The 24,700-nt window shown below is 40.2% G+C and overlaps 1 protein-coding gene across 3 annotated transcripts in view; it reads right to left on the bottom strand.

Annotated features, from left to right (window-relative positions):
• LOC109031661 (uncharacterized) overlaps positions 1-24,700 on the bottom strand; it is a 40,222-nt gene that overhangs the window by 8,510 nt on the left and 7,012 nt on the right. The window contains exons 2-3 of one of the 3 annotated variants that reach the window (XR_002008824.2): positions 20,087-20,277; positions 13,426-13,717 (exon numbers count right to left, since the gene is read on the bottom strand). Coding sequence is in view for 1 of the 3 variants with exons in the window: in XM_019043304.2 (XP_018898849.1) it covers positions 13,426-13,717 (292 nt within the window). In the remaining 2 variants the exon portion in view is untranslated. The remainder of the gene's footprint in view (positions 1-13,425; positions 13,718-20,086; positions 20,278-24,700) is intronic. The other 2 variants (XR_002008825.2, XM_019043304.2) reach the window with 2 other exon arrangements.

The following is a 24,700-nucleotide window of genomic DNA, read 5'->3' as shown; positions in this document are numbered from 1 at the left end:
CTACCTCAGATCCAATAACGGATTGCAGGATGCGTCGGATGCGACTCCTCTCCTTCGGAGTCCCAACTGTAGTCATCGTACGGAAGAGATTTGCTGTGACATCCACGTATTGGATGTAGGAGTTAGTTTATTCAGGGAGGAATTGTTCCGGCACGCATTGTTGGCCACAGCGTGACGCTTTACCACCTGTGTTATACCGCCTCGGATTGAGCTCATTATCAGAAACACCATATCCATATCCTTGAAAAAATGGATCTTCACTATGGTCATTTTCGAAGAGGCGTTGAGCACGAAACCGGGTAGAGTTTAATAATACTCGGCTTCGCTGGGGACTATGAAACAAATAGATCAATTACAGGATACGTCGTTTTTCTGGCGGGAGGACCCAAAAGTTGGTGCTCGAGACGCACGGCAGCCGATTGCGAGTTTAAGCAGCACAGAAGCAGAATACATTGCGTGTGTCGAGGCAATGAGAGAGGCTACGTACTTGAAAGATTTAATTTATGAGTTAACTGGCATAAAAGTAGATGTAAATGTAAGTACATGTGGACAATACCAGCAGTATAACTATGGCAAAGAATGAGAAAAATGATAGGAGGTCCAAACATATAGATGTGAAATATCATTTTCTCCATGAAAAAACCAAAAGTGGAGAAATAAAGTTACAATACATTAGTACAGATAACTAAATAGCGGATATTCTCACCAAATCACTGGGGAATATCAAGTGAACAAAATTCCGAGACGCTATGTTAAAAGGCAAGTTTTTTTCATAAAAATAAAAAATAAAATAAAATTAAGGGAATGAAGGTATTTATTTCGTATTTTAGGAAAATGGATAATTTTTTTCATTTTACTTTTTTTTCGTGCATACTTAATTCAGGAAGTGTTTAGTGTCATGCCATGAAACTTGAGAAATTGAAGGGGATGGTATCGATGATCTGTGGTCAATTTCTCATTTATTCGTGTATATATTATTCATTTTAAATATTTAATTTTTGTTCTATCTTTATGAGGAATTATTGGTTCCGATTAAAACTTAAAGAGGTTATGTTTTTTTCAGACACGCCGATGTAAATTACGGGGCGTGATGAGATTGCGTAATTTTTCATACGACGGCGATGTTGTTTAGTTTTGGTGTGGCACTTCCGAGAGGCGCGGTCGCGGGAAATATGCGTGCGGGACGAGTAGTCTAGAAAATAAGTAAGTAAGGTCGGGTTGACCGGCAAGCCGCCCTCAAAGGCCAAGGCCGGAACTGGCAGGAACCCTGCCGTCGTGCACCCCGAAGTTAGACCGTGCTCCTTAACCTCTAATCATTGACACATTGTGTATCCGCTATATTCCTGCAAGGCTCAGCGGCCGTAGGTCTTGTCGAAGACTGTGGCAGACGCTGCAGAGCACGGATTTTCGGAGCACGGCCATGCCTCCACCGAGTTGGACTGTGTTGTTGCAATCTCCACTGATAGGTAGCGCTGGCAGACGCGCACACTACCAGTGACCACAGATTCTTTCACAACCCAGTCGAACAGTGCGGACGGATTACTTACTGGGTGACTATGTCCCTCCCGCACCCTGTTACCTCGAAGGATCAGGGTATTGGAGTAGCATAGTCATCCACGGTCACGATGACTGATATTTGAGTGTCACCTCCGGGGATTGAACCCGGGACCTCAGTGTTGGCAGCGAACTGCCTTGACCACTACACCACTGAGGCTGACGAGTAGTCTGGGAAGTGGCGTCGTATGTGATCTGTATGAGAACCCAATAAAGGGATGTAAGGTTTACGCAAAAGTGTTTAATTCTATATTATCCTCATTACAACGAGTACCCACGGAATAATGGATTGTATAGATCAAAGCCAAAACTTTTCTTTTTTTATTGTCTTCCGAATAAGGTATCACAAAGGGGGAGTTGCCATTTGTATAAAAAAAAGTTAGCCCCCGCCCCTCTCAGTGGGGACCGCCCCCCCCCCAAATTTTGGGGGGACCAAAAACTTGCTACTTTAGACCGAGGAACATTCCCAAAGTTTCAAACTTCTATCTCAATTAGGAAAAAAGTTATAGGGGTGGTAGGTGACTTTTGGATAACCCTGGATTCTTCATGTTTTCATGAGATCTTACATACGTCAAAATATTCCTGATTCTCGTTGTCGTCGCAGCTGATGGAGAGATCGATGAGGCGTCTTTTCTGGTGGACATCTTTTTTATGAGTCCCGGAGATTTCTCATGATTCTTTCCTTCCGCATAAAACTCATCACAAAGATCACATTGGATGAGCGTTTCAACATTGGTGTGCTCCTTTTTGATATGCGTTTCATCGTTAATACCCTCCTTATTAATTTGTTCCACGCAGTCTTCATGCAGTTCACCTTGTGTATAAAATTCATCACGAATATCGCATTGGATGGGCACTTCCACGGCTTTTTCTTGTTGTTAAGCAGCCATGATACTATTCAAAGCTCGATTTTGAGCGTTCAACACGCTAGTGATGTACGCTCTTTCCAACCGTTTTCCATCGACTGAGTTAATAATGTTGTAATACTAAGGCCTGCGTTGCTCCATGGGTTTGGTCGCCATTTTTTGCGGCGGGAAGCAATACCTGGGTGAGTTCAAATAAGCGTCTAATCTGGTGTCCCCAGCTGTTTTAATCGTCATATTTTGAGAAACATGGGCAGATCAAATTTTTTTCTCATTTTCCACACTATTGTTGACTATTACATGCTATTTCCCACATTATTTGGACTGAAATGAAAATTTAGGAGAACTTTGAATTTGCATATTGCCTACATTTGTCCAAAATTTGCGTGTCCCCCGTGCCTGAATCTTGACTTTAAATCGATGTTGCAGCATAACTAGAGTGATTATTTAAGAAAACTTTATTGGAGATGATAGGTGATGCTTTTGAATTTGAAAAAAAAAATTGTCAATTTCTTTTTTGCTCCATCAATAACTTTTTCACGCGCTAGAATCATTGTCCCGAGCAACAGTCAGCAACAGTCAGGGGAGACATGGCAACAATGTAACCAGCTCTAAAGGATTGCCGTAACGTTGAAGTTTTTCCAAAAACGACTTTTTTTGTTTCGATTAAATAGTGCACACGTCGCAGATGGCAAAAATTCTGAAATTTGCAAATTTTTGTGCAAGATTAACGCCATTAACGATGCCAGACAAAATGCTTCACACGATAACTAACAGGGCGTCAAGCATCAACACACACACTAATATCAGCTCTTAAAATACTTTCAAAGTGTGCGTTGGGGAAAATTTTTTCTTATTCCGATACTCTAGGATGTGCTACTAAATATTCCGTGAAAAAAAAAAAAATGTCTTGACCTAAAATGTCTTGACTGTTAAAGATAACCTTAAGAAACAGCTTCTTTCCATCCTGTCCCATCCATACTGTCCCATTCCATTCTGTCCCATATGTTTCCATCCTGTCCCTGTGTCCCAGTTTAATGGGACAGAGTGGAAAACTGTTACAACTGAGACTTGCTTGTTTAAGCCCTGTAGGCGCTCTTTTCTACCGATGTAAGTGAAACTTGGTGCTCGGAGGTATTTCTTAATGAGAAACTCGAGTTTTTAGTCGAATTTTGAAAATTCGAAAATCCAAGATGGCGGAAATGACCTAAAATGCTATCGCAGCGCCTAATCAATCGATTTACGCAAAACTTGGTACCCGCGGGTATTTTTGAATGGGGAACTCGAATGTTAGTCAAATTTCCAAGATTCGAAAATCTAAGATGGCGGCCGTGGCTTAAAACACTATCTCGGTGACTGATTAATTGATTTTAATGAAACTGGACCGGGAAACCTTGGTATTAGGAAAATAATGGAAACTTTAGTAGGGGTGCAATTGGGTTTCTTATGTACCTTAGGCTACGAAATCGAAAAACCCCTGGGTTTTTTCCATCTCGCACATATTCTCCCGGAAAATTGACTCTTCTGGAAAAGCTAGATTTTTAAGGAAAATTCCGATTTCTCCGGAAAAATTACGAACTTTCCCAGGATAAATCGCACTGATACAGGTAAATGGAGGTGTTCTTCAGAATCAGCGCCAAAAATCTACTCCGAAACTGTTGGCAAATCTTTGGAAAATCAAAAGAAAAAAAAAAGAAAAAACGTTGACCAGTGAAATTGTTATGTTAATGCAAGTCCTCAAACTTTTCCCGACTTTATCTCATTTTCAGCGGGTACACGCTCACTCGAAGTTTTGAAATTCGGTGCTTTTGATCCATTTTGTATTGCAATATTCCAAGAAATAAAAGCGCCTTCTCGTGTTAAAGGAAAACAGAGGGCATTTTGATAAACAGACGGAACTGTCTAAAAGACAAGCAGAATAAGCTCCAGATATCTTTCATGACGAATGAATTTTTTCTAAATTTTTTGGGTTCTGCAAGATATGAAAGGGTTACACGTTTTTTATCATGCTTTAATTTAGAGGTCGACGATGCTTTTATGACAATTGTGTTCAATTTACAATTAAAAGTATTACATGTCACCTCTGGGATGAAAATTTGGGAAATCAGGCAAAATTAGAGCAAATTTTGGGAAGTGATACACTTGACGGTGGAAATTCGGGTTTAAGCCCAACTATTAAGCTCGACGAGCTATGTTTCCTAAGTCTACACCTAATGATAGTCAAAATAAAGTTTGGTTTGCCCAAAAATTCACAAAAAAATTTTGGGAGGAAATAGAACCTGGAATTTGACCCTTATTTGAATTCACCCACCTATTTCGTCAATGTTTCTTAGTTACGATTGTCTCCTTTTTTCTTATATCTTGTCCACTTCATGTACTCTTAGTAGACCTGTCTTTCACATATTTTATTCTTATGTCTTAAAACTCATCAACGTAAATATTATTGTATGCTTAGATAAATTTTCCTTCAAAAACGTGCCGTAATTTGGCTAAAAAATCTTTGAGTACAAAGTACCCATTCAATACATAATACGACCTCGATACATCACTCCTTGATCGAATGCCACGTCACAGATTACCCAGATTCAGATTAGTAATTTTGCTCTGCTGTGTTCACTCCGTAAGCGCGGTCCACACTGGTCTCCGAACCCACTGCTACCGCTACGCTCTGCACTAGGGTGTCCCATTTGAACCATCCAGAAACCTTTCTTGGATCATCGATGTTCGATGGTTTTATTGTGTCATTATGTGAAACATCCCCAAAATTGAGCGAAATCGGATGATTTTTAGTGCTGCCACCACGCGTTTTTAGTCGCGGCGAAAATTTCTGAAACTCGCTTTTTTAGCGTTTTGGGCGCAACTTTCAAAGGTCGTTAGCAGCAATTGGAGGCATCAAATAATTTTTATCGTGACTCTGTATAGTGTAGATACAAGTAATAATGTTTTTTGGACGTTGCAGACCTAAAAATTTTACTTCGAACCCCCTAAAATTGACGAAAAACTCGATTTTTCCCTTTTAAGGAACTAGTCGAGGACTTGGATGGAAGTTAGGGAAGAAATTAATTATAAGCTGATTTTTGGCATAGTGGGTCCTTACGACCCCCTCAGTCCCCCCAGAAAAGTCCTCATTAACAGCGTGACGAGTTTGGAACGTGGGGGGGGGGGGGGGGAGTGTGTGTTAGTGCCCCCAAATCGTTTTGCCAGCCACAACACAAGAACGATCGGTCACAGCACTACGAATAGCACCATTTTCTGAATCCTTGTAATATTTTAGAGCGATATGCCTCTTTGTCGATTTCCTGCAGCCCCCGGTATCCCCCCCCCCTCCGCCAAATTGCAAAAGTATCATTTCAAGGCATATTTTTGACAATAATTCTGCAGGGAAAGTTGATCAGGGCCCGTTCAGCAATAAATGCTGCTTCCTAATTCATGTCACTCTGAGCTGTTGGTACGATTTAATGTCAGCTCATTGACAACATTCTGGCGCCGAAGTCCGTGAGGGGCGGGGAGAACCACTGTACATTGGTAGAAAATGTAATCGTGAAGAAGGGGTAGTTAACCGTGTACCTCAACACTGATCATGCAGACTCGAATCTTTATGAAAATGATTTCGGATTTAAAGCATATGCTTAGTGAAAAAATAAACCAAGGGCTCGGGGAGGGGGGCTGTCACCTGCAAAGTGAAGCCCCCCCCCCCACCCGTCAAGAATGCCCCTGCCCTTAGCAATACGCAAGACAAGGAAAACATTGAGCGTAGATTATGACGAAGGAAATAATGGAGTATAATCTTGGTCTTTAATATTTTGACTTGGACCTGTTTCTAAAACGTTTGAAGGAGCTGGGCGAAGGGCTGATCGACTTACAAGAAAATGTTGCGTAAACTTAAGGTCTCGGTTCCAAGTCAGACTTTCACGATTACATTTTCTACCAATGTACGGTGGTTCTCCCCGCCCCTCACGGACTTCGGCGCCAGAATGTTGTCAATGAGCTGACATTAAATCGTAACAACAGCTCAGAGTGACATGAATTAGGAAGCAGCATTTATTGCTGAACGGGCCCTGATCAACTTTCCCTGCAGAATTATTGTCAAAAATATGCCTTGAAATGATACTTTTGCAATTTGGCGGAGGGGGGGGGGGATACCGGGGGCTGCAGGAAATCGACAAAGAGGCATATCGCTCTAAAATATTACAAGGATTCAGAAAATGGTGCTATTCGTAGTGCTGTGACCGATCGTTCTTGTGTTGTGGCTGGCAAAACGATTTGGGGGCACTAACACACACTCCCCCCCCCCCCCCCACGTTCCAAACTCGTCACGCTGTTAATGAGGACTTTTCTGGGGGGACTGAGGGGGTCGTAAGGACCCACTATGCCAAAAATCAGCTTATAATTAATTTCTTCCCTAACTTCCATCCAAGTCCTCGACTAGTTCCTTAAAAGGGAAAAATCGAGTTTTTCGTCAATTTTAGGGGGTTCGAAGTAAAATTTTTAGGTCTGCAACGTCCAAAAAACATTATTACTTGTATCTACACTATACAGAGTCACGATAAAAATTATTTGATGCCTCCAATTGCTGCTAACGACCTTTGAAAGTTGCGCCCAAAACGCTAAAAAAGCGAGTTTCAGAAATTTTCGCCGCGACTAAAAACGCGTGGTGGCAGCTCTAAAAATCGTCCGATTTCGCTCAATTTTGGGGATGTTTCACATAATGACACAATAAAACCATCGAACATCGATGATCCGAGAAAATTTTTTGGATGGTTCAAATTTGGGACACCCTACTCTGCACCCTGCGCCGGCGCCTCTCCTCTCTCGTCTACCCCTTCATCATTGCACCCAGGTTCTCTTTCCGCACCGAACGCAGATCATACGTAACGCGGGGCGGGCAGCTCGCCCCGCGCGTTCTCCTCTCGCTCTCATCCAGATTCGGGAGCCGCATTAGGGTCTCAATCCGCTCGGGAGCGCTCAAAAATCGATTTTTCTGAAGTTGGACATTTTTTTTTTTCGGGTTAAAATTGATAAAAATAGTATCTATGGATCATAAACTACACTTAGTATACTTGATAAAACAATTTAGTCTCTTTGAAAATGTCGCAAACTGTGCAAGTAGTCGAATATGTATTTTCTGACCCATAAAGTGCCTATTTCTAACAAAGCGTATGGAGCCTCTTCTGAATCACGAAATTGTCTCTCAGAGGTCTTGCTTATACCATTTTTAGAGAGGACTCTAAGAGGATTGTAACGCACTAATTACAATTTTTCCCCGAAGCATTCTGATACATTCTATACAAGGTAGAAGTTGGATACCTACTTTTCAATAAAAAAATACCGATTTTTTTCCAACATACTTTCATTTTAAAAAAAAAGTCACTCAAGGTCACTAGTGGAGACACCTTTAGGTACCTTCTACACATCCTTGGGAAGCTACAGTAGAATTATTTCGTGCTTTGGTTTGCTTTTCTTGAGAAATAGGATTTATTAGGTCCCTAAGTCGGTGGTTAAAATGACGCTTTTTGGCAAGTTTACTAATCAATCTGCAGTAGGTAGTCATAAAAATTTTTTGAGGCTTGCAACACCGCCAAAAAGGTGCTCTACGGTTTCTAAAAATGTGGTTTCTATGAATCCTTGAGTAAGAGATTATAACAAAAATTGATGGTTCTTTTTGCTTTTTGGACGGATTTTAAACATTTTTCGCACCTGCGTGTTTTCTTCAAAATACGGTGTTACAACCCTGGAAAGCCCCTCGAAAAATATTCTGAGACATTTGGCACCTCTAGAGACACTTTTAAGTCGTTTTTGAAGATCCTTAGGAAGACAACCGAACCAAAAATGGTTGCTTCCGCCTTCTTTTTCGACCAAATTTGAATTTTTTACGTGACCACGCGTTTGCCCCAGAAATACTCAATTTTTTGCGTTAAAAAACACCTGTAGTTGCAGCCTTAACGCGTGTTAAGCACTTTGGCATCTACAGAGACCTACTTAAGTGGCTTCTATGGATCTTTTTGAGGCTGACCTTTTCGAAAAAATTGTTGGTTCCCCTTCTTTTTGAGATTTTTAGGAAAGTTTTCTGTTCCTCAGTTTTATCGTTAAAAATACTCTTTTCAATCCTAGAAAGTACCTATTGATGTTGCTGCGATAAAATTCCTTACTCCCCGAATATTTATCCATTCTTGATTGAATTTTTCATAACGTGATAATATTGCACCCCTTGCTCTTCAACATTATTATGTACCCGATTTGCCTTTTCCGGCAAATCAACATAAAGAAAAGTCTTCTCTGAATCTTTATTTCGACATTATTAAAATACAAATTAATTTTGGATTTACTTCATTTTTTTCAGTTTAGTTTTTCTAAAAAAAATTTCTTTTTTTTTTTGGGGGGGGGGGGAGTGTCAAAAAATTAAAACATCCTCAGTTTTGCATGGACTGTACATGCATGTGTAATGTACGCATGGTTTTTATCCAATCTAAGCAAGTATATGAAGCCAATTGTATGACAGTTTGTGACTTATGTGAAAAAATGACGATAACTTTTGCAAATAATTTTTTAGAAAAAATCAGAGGTCAAATTCGGATTCAGCGCATCTAAATCATGGGGCATGCATAACTTGAATGTATTTATACTCAAACGGAGAGCCACTATGATTTTAAATCACTGAAAAATGAATTGGGACCACAGTGAGCCGGTGCGGACGTCGCGACGCAGGATTTCCTCTCTCCGCCGCATGCCGCTGTCGGGGGCCATGCGTCCGATAATTTTTTACGGTCTACTTTTATGTATTGTTTTCCACATTTTTAGCTGTAAGTAATTTATTAATTGTTCCAAAATATTTTAGGGTATTCGGCGTACACAGCGAACTTTTGGACCCCACGCCGCTGCTCCCTTCCAAAAAAATGCGGTTTTGGTAACCGATAAAATTTGATGTAGGATTACGTTATTTGCTCGGCGCATGATAGGTGCACCTACAACAGATGATGAATTAAGTGGCTAAGAGATAGCATGTCACATAAGTCATTTAAGATACGAGCAAAGGAGGTGGCGCTCTCGGCGGGCGGGTGGTGAACCATTTCCAGCGGGGCGAGTGGGAGAGCTCTCTGGCGAACAGCCTCGTATATTCATAATTTCCGTCGCTGATTCAGCAATTTCTAATGGCCGAGTGGATGGGGCACTCGACCGCCTACTTTGAGACTTGGGATCGATGCTCGGCAATCCCCGTTTTATACTATGACTATTTAAACATCGGATAGTGATTCTACTCATTGAAGTGGGTTTTTGATAGTTTTTTACCGTGCTTAAGGAAAGATTATATACATAATCGTATCTAATAAACTTCGAAGGATTCAGACTTTCAGCGATTCTACCTTTTTCTATTTCACTCGAGAGGTTGCCAGATTGTGCGATAAATGTGAATATTTTACATAGATTTGAATTGGGAAAAGTGTTAATAAAGCAACTTATCCGGCAACAATAGAGTCCGGGAGGGAAGAGAGGCTGCTTTCCTGGGAAAACCCATGATTTAGCCGGAAATGTCATGAAAACAATTGATTCCGTTTGAAGAATCAATTGTATACTAAGGGAAAGCTATTTGAAAATAATAATTGTAAATGGACACAGATGCTACAGAAAGGTAAAAAGGAAAGAGAAAGGAAATGAAATGAGGATATGATTACTAAAATGCAATCAGAGAGAATAAAACAAAAACATCAGTGAAATTTATATGCAATGAAAGTATACGAAAAAAGCACGAGTGGGCTCATTGCGATTCGGAACTCAAACTATTACTATCGTTGAGCAGTTTTTAGACCTATACGCCACCGATCATCTTCTTAAGAGGTAAAGATGAACTATTGCTACTTCAGCAAGTCAAATCGCGGAAGGAGATCCACGGATTGTCTTTTTCCGCCACCCGATGGGATGACCCTAGTCAAATGCGTTTTTGAAGAAATGATCGATCCCCATCATCGCTTCATCTTCACACATCTATTCATGTGCAAATGATGGCACGCTCCGGCAACAAGGTTCTGTGACAAAATCATTTTTACCTCCACAAGTCCAGAGTCTCCAAAATGTATACATCTTAGTGATCAAATGTCCAATCACTGAGAAAAATGGCTCGCGGAGCGAGCCGAATATCCCTCGCGTAGCGAGTGATTGGGGGACCAAGGAGCGCAGCCCCCTGGTTGGCCGTGACGGACGCGCAAAGCGCGTCCAGAACGGCTAGTAATATATAATCGTATCTAAATTATGATGTCAATGAATCCAATAGATCCTAATGAATCGTAGAAAAGCTAAGATTTTTAAGGATCTCCGTCTTTACTAGGAGGTATCAATAATCGATTATTTAATTGAAGATGCCTCATAATATCGACTAGTCGATTCTGAATGTATAAATTCATCACATATCGGTTTGAATAAAAATATCATAACTATTATCGTTTTATCCCAATTCCAATCGAACTTCATGATTTTGTGAAACTGGCAGTATTCTTTTAAATATTCCAGCAAAAGTGTCTATGCTTCAGCGAGAGAGTCTTCTGCGATCTTCGCACCATAGTGGGGGGGGGGGGGGGCGAAGCCCTTCCCATATGCCGGCGCGAAGCGCCGGTACGCGGCACTTGCGCCATTTTCTACCTTCGTAAGGACTCCACGGAGACATAAAAGCATTCCCTGGCAAAATAATTATTGTATCTCCATGTTCAGTGTAAAAAGAGTCTTCGTAAATTGAAGGCCTGATTTTTTACACGGTTGGCAAGTCGGACAAAAAAATGGCGAAAATCGCCGTGATTTTGACCAAATCGAGCGATTCAGCCTAACCGTGGGCTTGCAAATATGGGGGAAACCGCCTGCATTCGAAAAACTAATCTTTTCCCCTACTCACTTACATAAATGGTTCCTAAAAAACAAAAAATTACTTTCTGCGTGGTTGCCAAGTCCCCTAAAAAATCGATAAAATCACTGAAATATCGACGGTGTAAGTCGGCAATCACATAACTCGGTTTGCGACGTCGCAGACTTTCCGTCATACTTTATTTTTAAGAGGGAAAACTACTCAACGGCAATTCTTTAAAACTGCCGGATTTTTCTTCTACAAGCGAAGAAAATTCTTCATGAACTTCGAGGAATGATGTCAATTTGTTCTCCTTTAAAATAATATAATAGAGGCGGAGATTTTCAGACACCGCAAACGAGTTATGTGATTGCCGACTTACACCGTCGATATACGATTCGTAATTGGCCGCAATTGTGTGTTTTCTGCATTTAAGGGCATGTGGGGGGCAGGGGGGGCACAGAAAATATTTTGATTCAAAAACTATTTAGCATGCTTTAAAGGACTACTAGAGGCCAGTTAATACTCCAAAAATGAGGGCTCTAGCCAATATCTATCATGCTGAAACAGTGCGATGAAATCGCAAAGAACAGGTTGAAGTATGTGATATTTTGACACAAATTGCAAAAGAAGCATCCGTAAAAAGTTTCTTTTCGAAGAATACTTAGGCACACATCGCGGCCGAGACTGATGCGTTGTCAGTTAAGATATTATACCGAATAAACAATCTAAGGTTTCCTGAAATGAACGTTTAGAGTCATTTTCGGCTTCAGCAGCACAAGTATCCCTAATGATTTCGCTATCGGCGATGCCTGCGAACCGTAAATCCCAAGTTGAAGGATGCAAGAATGGCATTCACTTGTAGAGGCCGTTCTTCCACCCATCAATCCAGAGGCCTGACTTAACTCAGAAAAAAGTTTTTTTTTTTTACCTCCAGCCGTTATCTATCAATATTTTACCGATTTCACAGTATAGTCTGAGGTGCGGAGAATCTAAAAAGCCGATGGAAGCAATAATGGCTTATACGTGAATAGCCCCTTATTAGTGTGGGGTCCTTAATTACTGTCCAAGGGTTAAACATTGAACTATGTAGCTTTAAGTGCATAGTGAGGTATCAATGGTCAGGTTCTCATGGTTGCAGAATACGAAAATGCAACTCATCTTCTCTTCCCGTTCCTGGGAAATTCTTAAAGTGAATGTGACGGCTCTAAAATGAAAGATGACAGACATTTCCACGTGTTAAGGGGAAAGGGGCCACTGGATAGAGTGGGCTAAAAAATAGCTTTGTCTGAAAATCTAAACCAAAATAGTGTCAAGGCAGAGGCTAAACTAAATAGTGCGGAAAGCTTGCATATTGACATCTGCTTGAAGCCTACAAAAAAGTTTGCCTCAACACAAATTCTAAAGTTAAACCCATCAATTGCGAGAAAAATCACTCCTTTAATTCATGCGATTTTTGCAAATTACACTGAAATTGTTAAGCATGATAGTAATCAACTAAAGTCCTCATTTTTGGCATCTAAACTCACGTTTAATGGTACTTTAAAGTGTGATGATTTGTTTTTGATCAAAATGAATTTTTGTGCTCGCCTTCCCCCTCCCCCCCCTTGAGCTCATGGTAGGTATTTAAAACACCGAGCCTTCCGACACCCGGCTGAATCGACTCATGCGAAAACGTCTGTTGTCCAATACAAAGTTTCATAATTTCAGTGATTCCTTTTGCCCCACGACACTGATGAATAAGATCGATGTATATTGTAGACGTTGAATTATACTCAGGGGATTATGTATAAAATTGTTCTACATTCCTAACTTCTTAAACCATTAATATGTCTTTCAGATATAACGAAATTGTTCATTCAAATTCTGAAACACTGTCTTGGACATTTGACGTTTTCGCATACGCCGATTCAATTGTGTTCAAGGGTCATGAAATCAAAATTGGGACCGATGTGTCTGAGGTATAAGCTATATACCAATGCTTCCATGTCTCAAACACAACTGCATTTCTTTTATACATCAGGAAGTTTATTGGGATGTGAGTGTATGCCTCTTCTTATAATTTTCACATTGTGAGGTAGGAATAATAAATTAAAACTTTCGGCTTTAATGAATGAATGGATGATTTGATTGTGTATGATTTTGGAAAAATATTATATGACCATCTAGATCAAAACTTACAATTCAAGTTGTCTCACTCGTTGCGCTTGTAATCTTCTTCTGGCAATGGAGACTTCATCATTTGAGATTTTCCAAAGATCAGTCGGTGCGTTTGGTGCATTCCGCAAATCAATGATAAACTTCTCAAATACATACAGCGTGCAAGCTAAAGATGTGAGAATTAATATGCTAGAGCTATTCCTATGATAAAATCGGCTATACCAGGGCAGATGACCCAGAGGATCAAATTTAGGTGGCGGTTTGTAAATTCTAATTTTCTGCTTGGTCATTTCTGCCTCCTGAAACCATCGGTCTGGAAAAAAACAAAACAAAACAGGAAAAGAGTAATGAAAAGTGAAAGACTCCTGCCTGACTTCACGTCAGGCAATTCTCTTTAGCTTTCACAATACTTAAATAGTATCTTCATGATTCAGTGGTTTTTGTCAGTTTTTTTTTTTTTTAAAAAAAAAAAAAAAAAAAAAAAAACTAGGAGTAGGTTTTTCTGTGGGGGGGGGGGGTAGGGGTTTTTGGGGGGGGGGGAGGGTTTTTTGGGGGGCTTGGGGAGCATTTTTTGTTTGTAATACACCAAAAAAATAAAAAATTCAGAAAGAATGCGAAAAATTCGATAGGATTCGATACTTGACACTCTCTCTCAGCTTGGACTGTCCACACGAAAAACGGTCTCAAACTCGAGAAACTGGAAAAAACGGCCTTTTCTCCAGCTCCCCAGTCATAATTTACACCCTGGTCACTTAACAGGTTAGATCGTTAAGCAGTATACAAGGTGTAACAACTAAGTGACGACAAACTTCCAGGGGTTGTTCCCTGGCTCAAACCAAGCAGAAAAGTCCCGTACCAAAATCCTCTACGATGCGTGGTTCTCGAGTTTCGGGGAGTTCAATTTTTGAATAAAATACCGCACGTGTTCAGATATGACGTCACAGTGGCTGTCCTAGGTAATTGTCGGAACCGAAAAAAATTGTGGTTTCGTAAAGTGCTCATCAATAGCTTAACAAATGGTATTTTCGTTTTTTTTTTTCGTAAAACCCCTCTTAATGGAGTTATTGACCGTAAAAAAAAATACCGTATTACCGCACGTCGCAAATAAAGTTGGTCAGGACGTACGGTAAAACGGAATTTTTTTTTAACGGTCAATAACTCCACTAGGTTTTATTGAAGAAATACCAGAGGGTGGTTCGGATGTGTATGCAGAAGGCAGATATAAGGCCCTTATTTAATTTTTTAACTGTAATGCCATGTATTTTAGTACTAAGTATACAGTTTGTATATGATTGTTCAGAATGAAGTGACTTGTTTAATAATGAAAGGAATAAATGAATGAATAATTATAATTAAAAAAAATTTAAAAATATATCTCCATTAGAGGGGGTTTTACGAAAAAAAAAAAAACGAAAAAACCTTTTGTTAAGCTATTGATGTAAATTGTGACTGGAGAGCTGGAGAAAAGGCCGTTTTTTCCAGTTTCTCGAGTTTGAGACCGTTTTTCGTGTGGACAGTCCAAGCTGAGAGAGAGTGTCAAGTATCGAATCCTATCGAATTTTTCGCATTCTTTCTGAATTTTTTATTTTTTTGGTGTATTACAAACAAAAAATGCTCCCCAAGCCCCCCAAAAAACCCCTACCCCCCCCCCACAGAAAAACCCCAAAACCCCCCTAGAATCTTGAAAAATTCTCTGAATGGCCCACTTAACATGATTTTTCACCATTTTCACTCGTTCCAATCGAAAGTACGCAAAAAATTACCCGGATACCGGTATCCCATGAATGATTGGCGAATCTTCCCGGAGAGGTAGAGAATTTTCATATTTTATTCAAGGATGGTTCCATCCAACAAAAGTCCATTTTTAAGTATGAGCACAATTTTTCCGCACCGTAATTTTTGGCGTGTTTCATGTACCGGTATGTAACTTTAATCTGTTAAATTTTGGTGATGTGGCAAAATTGTGCTGGGTGTAAATGAAGACTAATAATCGTGGAAAATGCAGTTTTTTCGGTTTTCTCAAGTTTAGAGCTGTTTTTCGTGTTGACAGTTTAAGCTGAGAAAATGTCTAACCAATGATTTCTAACGGATTTTTTACGCTCTTTTTGAATCTGCAATCGTTTTTGTTGTATAACCATCAGTTTTCTAGTTATAGGTGAAAAATTGCCAAAAAACCCCAAAAATCGTTGAAAATGTCTAGAATGACCCCTTAAAAGTGGGTTTAGACAATTTTCGCCTGTTCCATTGAAAAGTACGTAAAAAATTACTGATATGAACCTCCCGTACTCATGAAACAAAGCTTTTTTGGGCTCGTCATAAAATTAAAACCATTTTTCAGCCGAAAAATTGAGTCGGCTGTTTTGGCAGGAAAACGATGCACAATCGCAAAAATATTTTGCGCCAGAATGCACCTACCCTAGGGTACTTAAAATATGGGTTCAGATGATTTTTTGAAGTGGGGCCAAAATCGGCCCTTATCGATACCCCTCCTTTTCCGATTTTTCCAGTCAAAACTCTTCAAAAATGTCCCAAAATGACTTATTACTCTCAATATTAGTGATTCACCCCTTCAACCAAACCTTTTTGTGGTAGTTTCGATGGTTCCACCTCTTGCAGTGAGAATGTGAGTTGCCGAGTTTCTGAGCCTGAAACTTCCTTACTGGATAATTTAATGTATCTAAATGTTCATTGACTGTGAATGGAGTGTAATATTGTCTTGACAACATTAGCACCATGTGAAGTAAAATCTCAATCTCTTAACCTCCATATTTTGCTGCCGGGTAGGGATCCCTTAGCTATCGCTGCTATCTGAGTGCTGTCGAGAACCTTATCACAACTGTTGATATGTTTTATTGAGAAGTTATGTAATTTAAAACGGTTGTATTGGCAAGTCAATTTATTTGTATGTAAACAACAACGGAATGTCCAGAATTCTAAACATCTGACTGTATCTCATGTATCTGGAGGAAATTTATGTCAGGTCAGAGTTTGTGAATCCTTGGCAGCAGTTTATGAATTTCCCTTAAGTAACAACTTCGCTCAATAAAATCTGGTAAGTACTGCTCTGATTCACCATATCGTACGTATAATAAATAGTCAGCCCAACATCAGTGTAAGTAATGTTTGTAACGTATTTAAGCTATCCTCTGAAGATTGTGAGCAAGGGTGCAAATTGCGCGGAAGCTGAGGGATACTTGTTTTATTTTAGATTTTTCAGATTTTCAATCCTTGTGGAATACTGTGACTTTGGCAAACATTCTAAAATTAAGAATAAATTCAATACAATTTTGATCAGCGCGTTGTGTTGACCCTCTTGCAAAAACCTAGCGTGATGCAGAAAATTTCGGAGGCATAGAACAATTTGCACCTCTGTTGGTGAGATTTTCTTATGAACTTGGCATCCAGATATTTGTCCGACTTTTTCCCAAATTATCTCTCATATGGCAGCATACTTTGAGCCGACTGCACTTCACCTTTTCTCAATTTTCATAAATAAGAGACACCCTACCTACGATACTCCTTCTGGGTGAGATTCATGTTATTCGAATTGACGGTTCAAATAATTGAATTGATTGATACTTAATTTTCCAGAAAATATGCAGAACAATACTAAAACAGAATTTTTACAAAACAATCAGGGCACCGTACAGATTCTACAATCAAAAACCTTGAAAAATCACAACGGTGCAGCGAAGGAGTATTTAATTCTCGGCCAACTTCGACGGAACTTACATATTCCTCCTTATGGTGCTCTCTAATGCTTCATGGTGTTCCAATAGGTTGCATTGCATGGAACCCCACGGGTCTGGACTCTTGTGCAGACCTCAGTACTATACTGTCCAGATCAGCGTCCCCCCGCCCCACGCACGGTGCGCTTGAACTCACTTTAAATGCGACTTGAATGTACATCAAAAATTCAAGTTGGAGGTTGTAGTGGGGTACTCCCTGATGGGTTTTGGGGCTATTTCGAAATAGGTTGTTGGAGCTCCTCGAAAAATAATCGCATTTTTGTGGTTTTTTAGGGGTAAAATAGCAAAATTGACCTTGAGGCGACAAATTGAACCCCCTCTCCCTCATCCTTGCCCTGATCGATCTGTTTCGAAGTGAGATTTCCATTCAATTTCAAAAATTCAAATCGCAGGATGTAGTAGGGTACTGCCTGATGGGGTTTTGGCCAATTTCGAAATATAGTGTTTGGGATTTTTGAAAAATAATCGCATTTTTGTGGTTTTGTAAGGGTAAAATAGCACACTGGACACGGGGCGGCAAATTAAACCTCTTCTCTCTCATCCTTGCCGTGACCGATCTGAACATTTAGTATGTATTAACCTGGTGTAAGATGTGACTTTTCTGAAATTTTCATGCCCATTCAAAATTTTTTGCCCCCGCGGCAGCGTTGCCAAGTTGTGGACTCAAAAAGATCGAATTAGATGATAAAATGAAGGTTTCGAGGTGTGATTTCCTTCAAAATTTCACGAAAAATGTGCAATCTGAGAGTTTTTGATAAGGAAAAGCATATTTGAACAATTTAGAGTTGCAGCGTTGCCAGCTTCACGATTTAAAATTCGTCAAAATGATCCGAATTGCGTTGCAACCTCAAGGTCTGGATTTTTATTTCGTTCAGAATTGGTCATTACGGTTCTTCTGTACTCTATGCATTTAGGTACCATGAAAATTATGCCATTACTCACTTGATGGGTGGAGCTAACTCAACAAGAGAGGCCGGATAAAGCGAAGATTCGGGGAAAAGCGAGCGGTTCGGGTTTACAGATAGTTCTTCTTACATGACACAAAATTTACAAAACATCTTTCATTTCGTTGTCTAGTCTACTTTTGTTATGAAGGAATTTATGTCAATAGAACTCAAAATAATTGTGATTTTTTGCAAATTTTGATTCTTTAAGTTGTTGGGGGTAATTTTCTGGATTCGAACTATCCAATACGCTGTGAGTGGAGGTCGAATTCGGGGACTTTCAAACTTTTTTGAATCGTCGTTTTCCACTAATTTTATTTATGTTTTAATTGTTCATGTTTTTGGGAAAAAATTGGGGGAAGGCAAGATTTTAGATAGAATGTTCAAAGTATGACAGCAGCAGGGGTAAGGTTTGAGGGTGGAGGAAGATGTTCAAAAATTCTACTTTCTGTTGATGGAGTAGATTTAAGAACTTTCTGTCAACCCAAACCGCTCGCTTTTCCCCGAATCTTCGCTTTATCCCGCCTCTCTTGTTGAGTTAGCTGCACCCATCAAGTGAGTAATGGCATAATTTTCATGGTACCTAAATGCATAGAGTACAGAAGAACCGTAATGACCAATTCTGAACGAAATAAAAATCCAGACCTTGAGGTTGCAACGCAATTCGGATCATTTTGACGAATTTTAAATCGTGAAGCTGGAAACGCTGCAACTCTAAATTGTTCAAATATGCTTTTCCTTGTCAAAAACTCTCAGATTGCACATTTTTCGTGAAATTTTGAAGGAAATCACACCTCGAAACCTTCATTTTATCATCTAATTCGATCTTTTTGAGTCCACAACTTGGCAACGCTGCCGCGGGGGCAAAAGATTTTGAATGGGCATGAAAATTTCAGAAAAGTCACATCTTATACCAGGTTAATACATACTAAATGTTCAGATCGGTCACGGCAAGGATGAGAGAGAAGAGGTTTAATTTGCCGCCCCGTGTCCAGTGTGCTATTTTACCCTTACAAAACCACAAAAATGCGATTATTTTTCAAAAATCTCAAACACTATATTTCGAAATTGGCCAAAACCCCATCAGGCAGTACCCTACTACATCCTGCGATTTGAATTTTTGAAATTGAATGGAAATCTCACTTCGAAACCTTCATTTTATCATCAAATTCAACATTTTGGAGTCCGCAACTTGGCAACGCTGCCGCGGAGGCAAAAAATTGTGTATGAGCATGAAAATTTCAGAAAAGTCACATCTTATACCAGGTGAAAACATATTAAAAATTCAGATCGATCAGGGCAAGGATGAGGGAGAGGGGGTTTAATTTGTCGCCTCAAGGTCAATTTTGCTATTTTACCCCTAAAAAACCACAAAAATGCGATTATTTTTCGAGGAGCTCAGACAACCTATTTCGAAATTGCCCCAAAACCCATCAGGGAGTACCCCACTACGACCTCCAACTTGAATTTTTGATGTACATTCAAGTCGCATTTAAAGTGAGTTCAAGCCCACCGTGTATGGAGTTCCATGCTTACGACTATAGTATAGGGATGCAGAAAATACCTGATCTTGCTATCTGAGGAGTGCTAAACTCTGAGTGCAACAAAATCAAGGCAATTCTGGTGCAGATTGAAAAAATACATGTTTTTTTCTCCCCCTCTCTCTTCCTTTTTGCTCAATACTTTGATTAGGACAAATCGCCTATTTTACCGGGAAGTTAGGCTTTTTGCTTTTAAATGAAACGTTTGACTTCGAGGCAATTCAGTGATACAGCATGCGGCAAAAACGTTGGATCGCAGTCAGTGTATTGGAATTTTTTACGCCCCTTTACCATGAAATCCTGAGTAACCACCACAGCAACATGTGTCACCACCATGATATCCCCTATCAACAGCACATCAGTGACTCTTGTAACCATTACAGTATATCCCATTAAGTAATTAATATCTTATCAAGAATATTGATCGTTTAAAAGGGTTTGAAATTACCTCTTTCGTGTTGTTAGGCTGCTGGTATAATTCAAAGGATAGACAGATACTCACACTAGGTAATTTTTCTCCTTTATCTTCCTTAGCTTTAATGCCAGAACAGACAATCGGTGATACTTGTCTGAACTTTTCACAACAATCTTCCAGTGATTCAAGCACAGATTGGCAGGATGATTCTTGAAAATTATTGACTGGAAATGAAACGAATACTTTTCAGAGGTTATTTCGACTAAAACTACATTAGCCGTGATTAGCTCGCTTTGCAAGCTGACACGCCAAGCCTGGGAGTGCCCCTGGACCCCCGGTTCTTCGCTTCGCGATGCACTTACTGTAGCAGAGACGCACTCTAGCTTGAGAGTACGCCTCTGTTAGGAGCACCTCGGACATACGTGAGAGATCGCGTATTTCCGAGGTGATCGCAGGCAGGTGCTTTGGTTGGCGCGCGCCGCGTCAGGGTTAGAGCTTTTGGGCACCGCTATATAGCGGCGGCCAAGCGGCCAAGGAGTGGTCAGTTGCGTACATGCGTACTTGCCGGTGATCGCCACCTTAGGGCATTCTAGACGTCATCGTGAGTTGGGCTATTTCCCCATCCCCTACACCTTTACATGGTAGATGCGCCGGGTAAAAAGCAAGTCTTTTTAAATTAAACGATCCGGTACCGCGAGCCCTACTCCATTGAGTCATTTTTTTTTATCTTCGGTTTTTCGTAAGCCCGGCAGAAGTTAGTTTAAGTGTATGTCAGTTTTCCATAAGCCCGGCAGAAGTTAATTTAAGTTTTTCAGTTTTTCATAAGCCCGGCAGGAGTTAGTTTAAGTGTATGTCAGTTTTCCATAAGCCCGGCAGAAGTTAATTTAAGTTTTTCAGTTTTTCATAAGCCCGGCAGGAGTTAGTTTAAGTGTATTTCAGTTTTTCATAAGCCCGGCAGAAGTTAATTTAAGTGTATTTCGGTGTATAAGTATATTCAAGTGAAGTTTTTTTTTCCGGTCCTCACCTCAACAACTCGAGGACATGAGGTGAGTGAACATTTTTTCTCTTTTTCTTGTACTTTTTTTCCCCTTCCTTCTCTTCATTTGCTTATTTTATTTTTGTGTGTTATTGAGTGTCGCTCATGTTCATTAACTTCTCCACGACTACAGAGGGAAGTGTAAAGGTAAAAGCAGAAAACGTGCTGAAAACCCTAAGAGTCAAGTTCCCCTCCGTTTCCAAAAAAGGGAAAAATTATTCGATAATACAAATGAGGGAGTATGCTAGGCAATTAGATCAAATAGATATCGATGCACTAGCGATATTTCGCGAAAAACATCATAACGAGAAAGAGACCCCTACAGAGAGGGACATCGACGAAAAAGGTAGAATAAAAAATATTAACAGCGCAAATTCTGCAGCCTTAAGATTAGAACTAGCAAAAAGAGGTTACAGTTACAATAACGATTTGCGGGTGGAAGATAATCGAAAGATCTTAGCGGAGCTAGAGCGTAAGAAATTCGAAAATCAGGAAATTTAAGATAAATGTGGAGAAAATTCAGAGCATTATTACGAATCACCAATTCAGAGTTACGACACAAAGGAGTCCCCGAATTATGCTTCAACTCCTGCGGGGACAGCGAGCATAGACGACTTTACTCCATTTTGGAACAATTTTACAGGTGAACAAGAGGACCTGCTAGTCAATTAGTACGAAGAGCCAGAACCTTCGCGAGAATCTAGTTCAGTTAGTAATTTTTCTAAGGGCACGGTTAAAGACCCAAATACAGCTAAGAACTTGCACATCTATGAAAACACGGAAAATAATATGGCACTGGTGATTTTAAAAAATTCTTGAAGGCATTTGAGGATGCTCCCCAAAAATTTTCTGGTGATGGTTCGATAAGCATAATAAGTTTTTTACGAGACTACGAGAGGTATACAAAAGGCGAGAATGATCTATACCAGCGCGAAAACATCAGAAAATTTTTGACTGGGAGAGCTAAAGCTTTCTATGATAATGATGAGGAGGTTTTTGAAGGATTTGCGACATTTAAAGAAGTTAAAGATAAACTGGTGGAGGAATTTGAAAACAAAGATCTGTAGTCTAAGAGCCAGCTGCATTTTTGGCGCCACTACTCCGTCACGCTTGAAACTTTGTGGAGACATAGTTCTGACCTCCCTAGTAACGGATTGGGCAATATCAGACTTCAAAAATGGTTCCTCTGGCCGCTGCGCCCCCCGAAAAATGGAAAAAAGCGGGCGATGAAATCGCACGATAGAGCCAATTTTCGGCTCCTGAAAAGTACTTTGACGTTGTTTCCTAACCTTTATACAGGGTGTACCAAAAGTACGTCCCACCCCTGCTAACTTTTGAACGAATTGAGCCAGGGTAATGAAACTTTGGAAATGTTCCTATCTCAAAGGGGACCATCTTTTTGGGGGGGGGTCAAAATTTTGGTCCCCCCTCAGGGGGAGCGCGGGGCCCCCCTCAGAGGGAGCGCGGGGCCCCCCTCAGGGGGAGCGCGGGGCCCCCCAACTTTTTTTTTCAAATGGCAACCTCTATCTTGTGATACCTCATTCGAAAGAGCATAAAAAACTAAGAATTTCGGCGCAAACCGCAGATCCATTTCTTAATTTTTGACCGAGTTACGATAGGTCAAAGGTCAAATTTGACCTATTTTCAAAAAATCATAACTCCGGTTCAAATTATCGTAAAGAAAAAAATAAAACGGGAAAATTTACCAAATTGTGTCCGCTTCTAAGTAAAAATTGCAGAAATCACTTCGTTTTAATTTTAAGGGGGGGCTCGGACCCCCAAATACGTCAATTCAAAGGTCATTCAATTTTCCCGCGAAATAAGCCAATTTCCCCTAGATTTGCCTCCACATCATCTCAGTAAGGTCAAAATCAGTTCAACATTACGTTGGCAAGTCCCCAAATTTCGGGAAAAGTTTAAAAAAAACGAAATTTAAGGTGATTAAATTTGACCGTTTAAATTTCGTTTTTTTAACTTTTCCCGAAATTTGGGGACTTGCCAATGTAATGTTGAATGATTTTGACCTTACTGAGATGATGTGGAGGCAAATCTAGGGGAAATTGGCTTATTTCGCGGGAAAATTGAATGACCTTTGAATTGACGTATTTGGGGGTCCGAGCCCCCCCTTAAAATTAAAACGAAGTGATTTCTGCAATTTTTACTTAAAAGCGGACACAATTTGGTAAATTTTCCCGTTTTATTTTTTTCTTTACGATAATTTGAACCGGAGTTATGATTTTTTGAAAATAGGTCAAATTTGACCTTTGACCTATCGTAACTCGGTCAAAAATTAAGATATTGATCTGCGGTTTGCGCCGAAATTCTTAGTTTTTATGCTCTTTCGAATGAGGTATCACAAGATAGGGGTTGCCATTTGAAAAAAAAAAGTTGGGGGGGGGGGAGCCCCCGCTCCCCCTGAGGGGGACCAAAATTTTGACCCCTCCCCCCCCCCAAAAGATGGTCCCCTTTGAGATAGGAACATTTCCAAAGTTTCATTACCCTAGCTCAATTCGTTCAAAAGTTAGCAGGGGTGGGACGGACTTTCGGTACACCCTGTATTGTACGCACGTATAGTTTAGGTACATATAAACTTCGTATTAGCCCGGTAGACGAATTCGAGTTCATACGGCTGATCGGCAGACCCCAAATATGGCTCTTATGCAAAAAAATCGAAAGAGAGAGCCCTCTTTAAGGCTCCTGAAAAGTGCTTTGACGTTGTTTTCCAACCTTTATATTGTGCGCACGTATAGTTTGGGTACATATAAACTTTATATGTATTAGCCCGGCAGACGAATTCAAGTTCATACGGCTGATCGGCAGACCCCAAAAATGACACTTAGATGCTATGAAATCGAAAGAAAGAGCCATTTTATGGATCCTGAAAAATGCTTTAATGTTCTTTTTTAACTTTTATATTACGTATATGTATAGTATAGGTACATATGTCGCAGGCAATTAGTCAAATCAGGCATTTAGTCAAATGCCTAGGCAAATAGTCAAGAAATGTAAGAAACTAACGAAGTTTACTATTTGCCTAGGCATTTGACTAAATGCCTAGGCGCTTGATTAAATGCCTAGGCATTTTATTAAATGCCTGAGCATTTGACAAAATGCCGAGAGGTGATCAGGCACATAGTCAAATGAACGGACCGGGGCTAGAGGTGCTTCCATCGCATTTTGAACCGATCACCGTACACGGCTCTGTTTGGTTTCGGAACCGAAAATGGGTCTTGGAAGCACCAATATACCATCCTCCATTCTTGCTAAATTAACGACTGAAGAAGATTTTGAAAACTTGCAGAACAAAGGGAATGAAGAAAGAAAACGCTCTAGGGATTCAAATGAGCCGGAACCATCGGATGCACCTGTAGAAAAAGCTGCTAGATTGGAAGATGACATAAATGATGTCCCTTGCTGTAACTGTCAGACAGGTGGTAAAACTGAACAGTGATCGACATGTCCTAATGTCTGCCATGCACAATGTGGGCAAACTACCCTCGAAGACGGGCAAACATCCCTTACCTTCCTTTGTAACTTATGCCAGAATGAAATAGTAATTCGTCAGACACGTTCTGAAACTCATGAAAGGCAAAAAGATGCAGCAGCTGGCA

This window comes from Bemisia tabaci, chromosome 1, assembly GCF_918797505.1.
Source record: "Bemisia tabaci chromosome 1, PGI_BMITA_v3".
Lineage (NCBI taxonomy): Eukaryota > Metazoa > Arthropoda > Insecta > Hemiptera > Aleyrodidae > Bemisia > Bemisia tabaci.
Note: the sequence above shows the minus strand (reverse complement) of the source record. Positions and strands in the feature narration are given on the sequence as shown.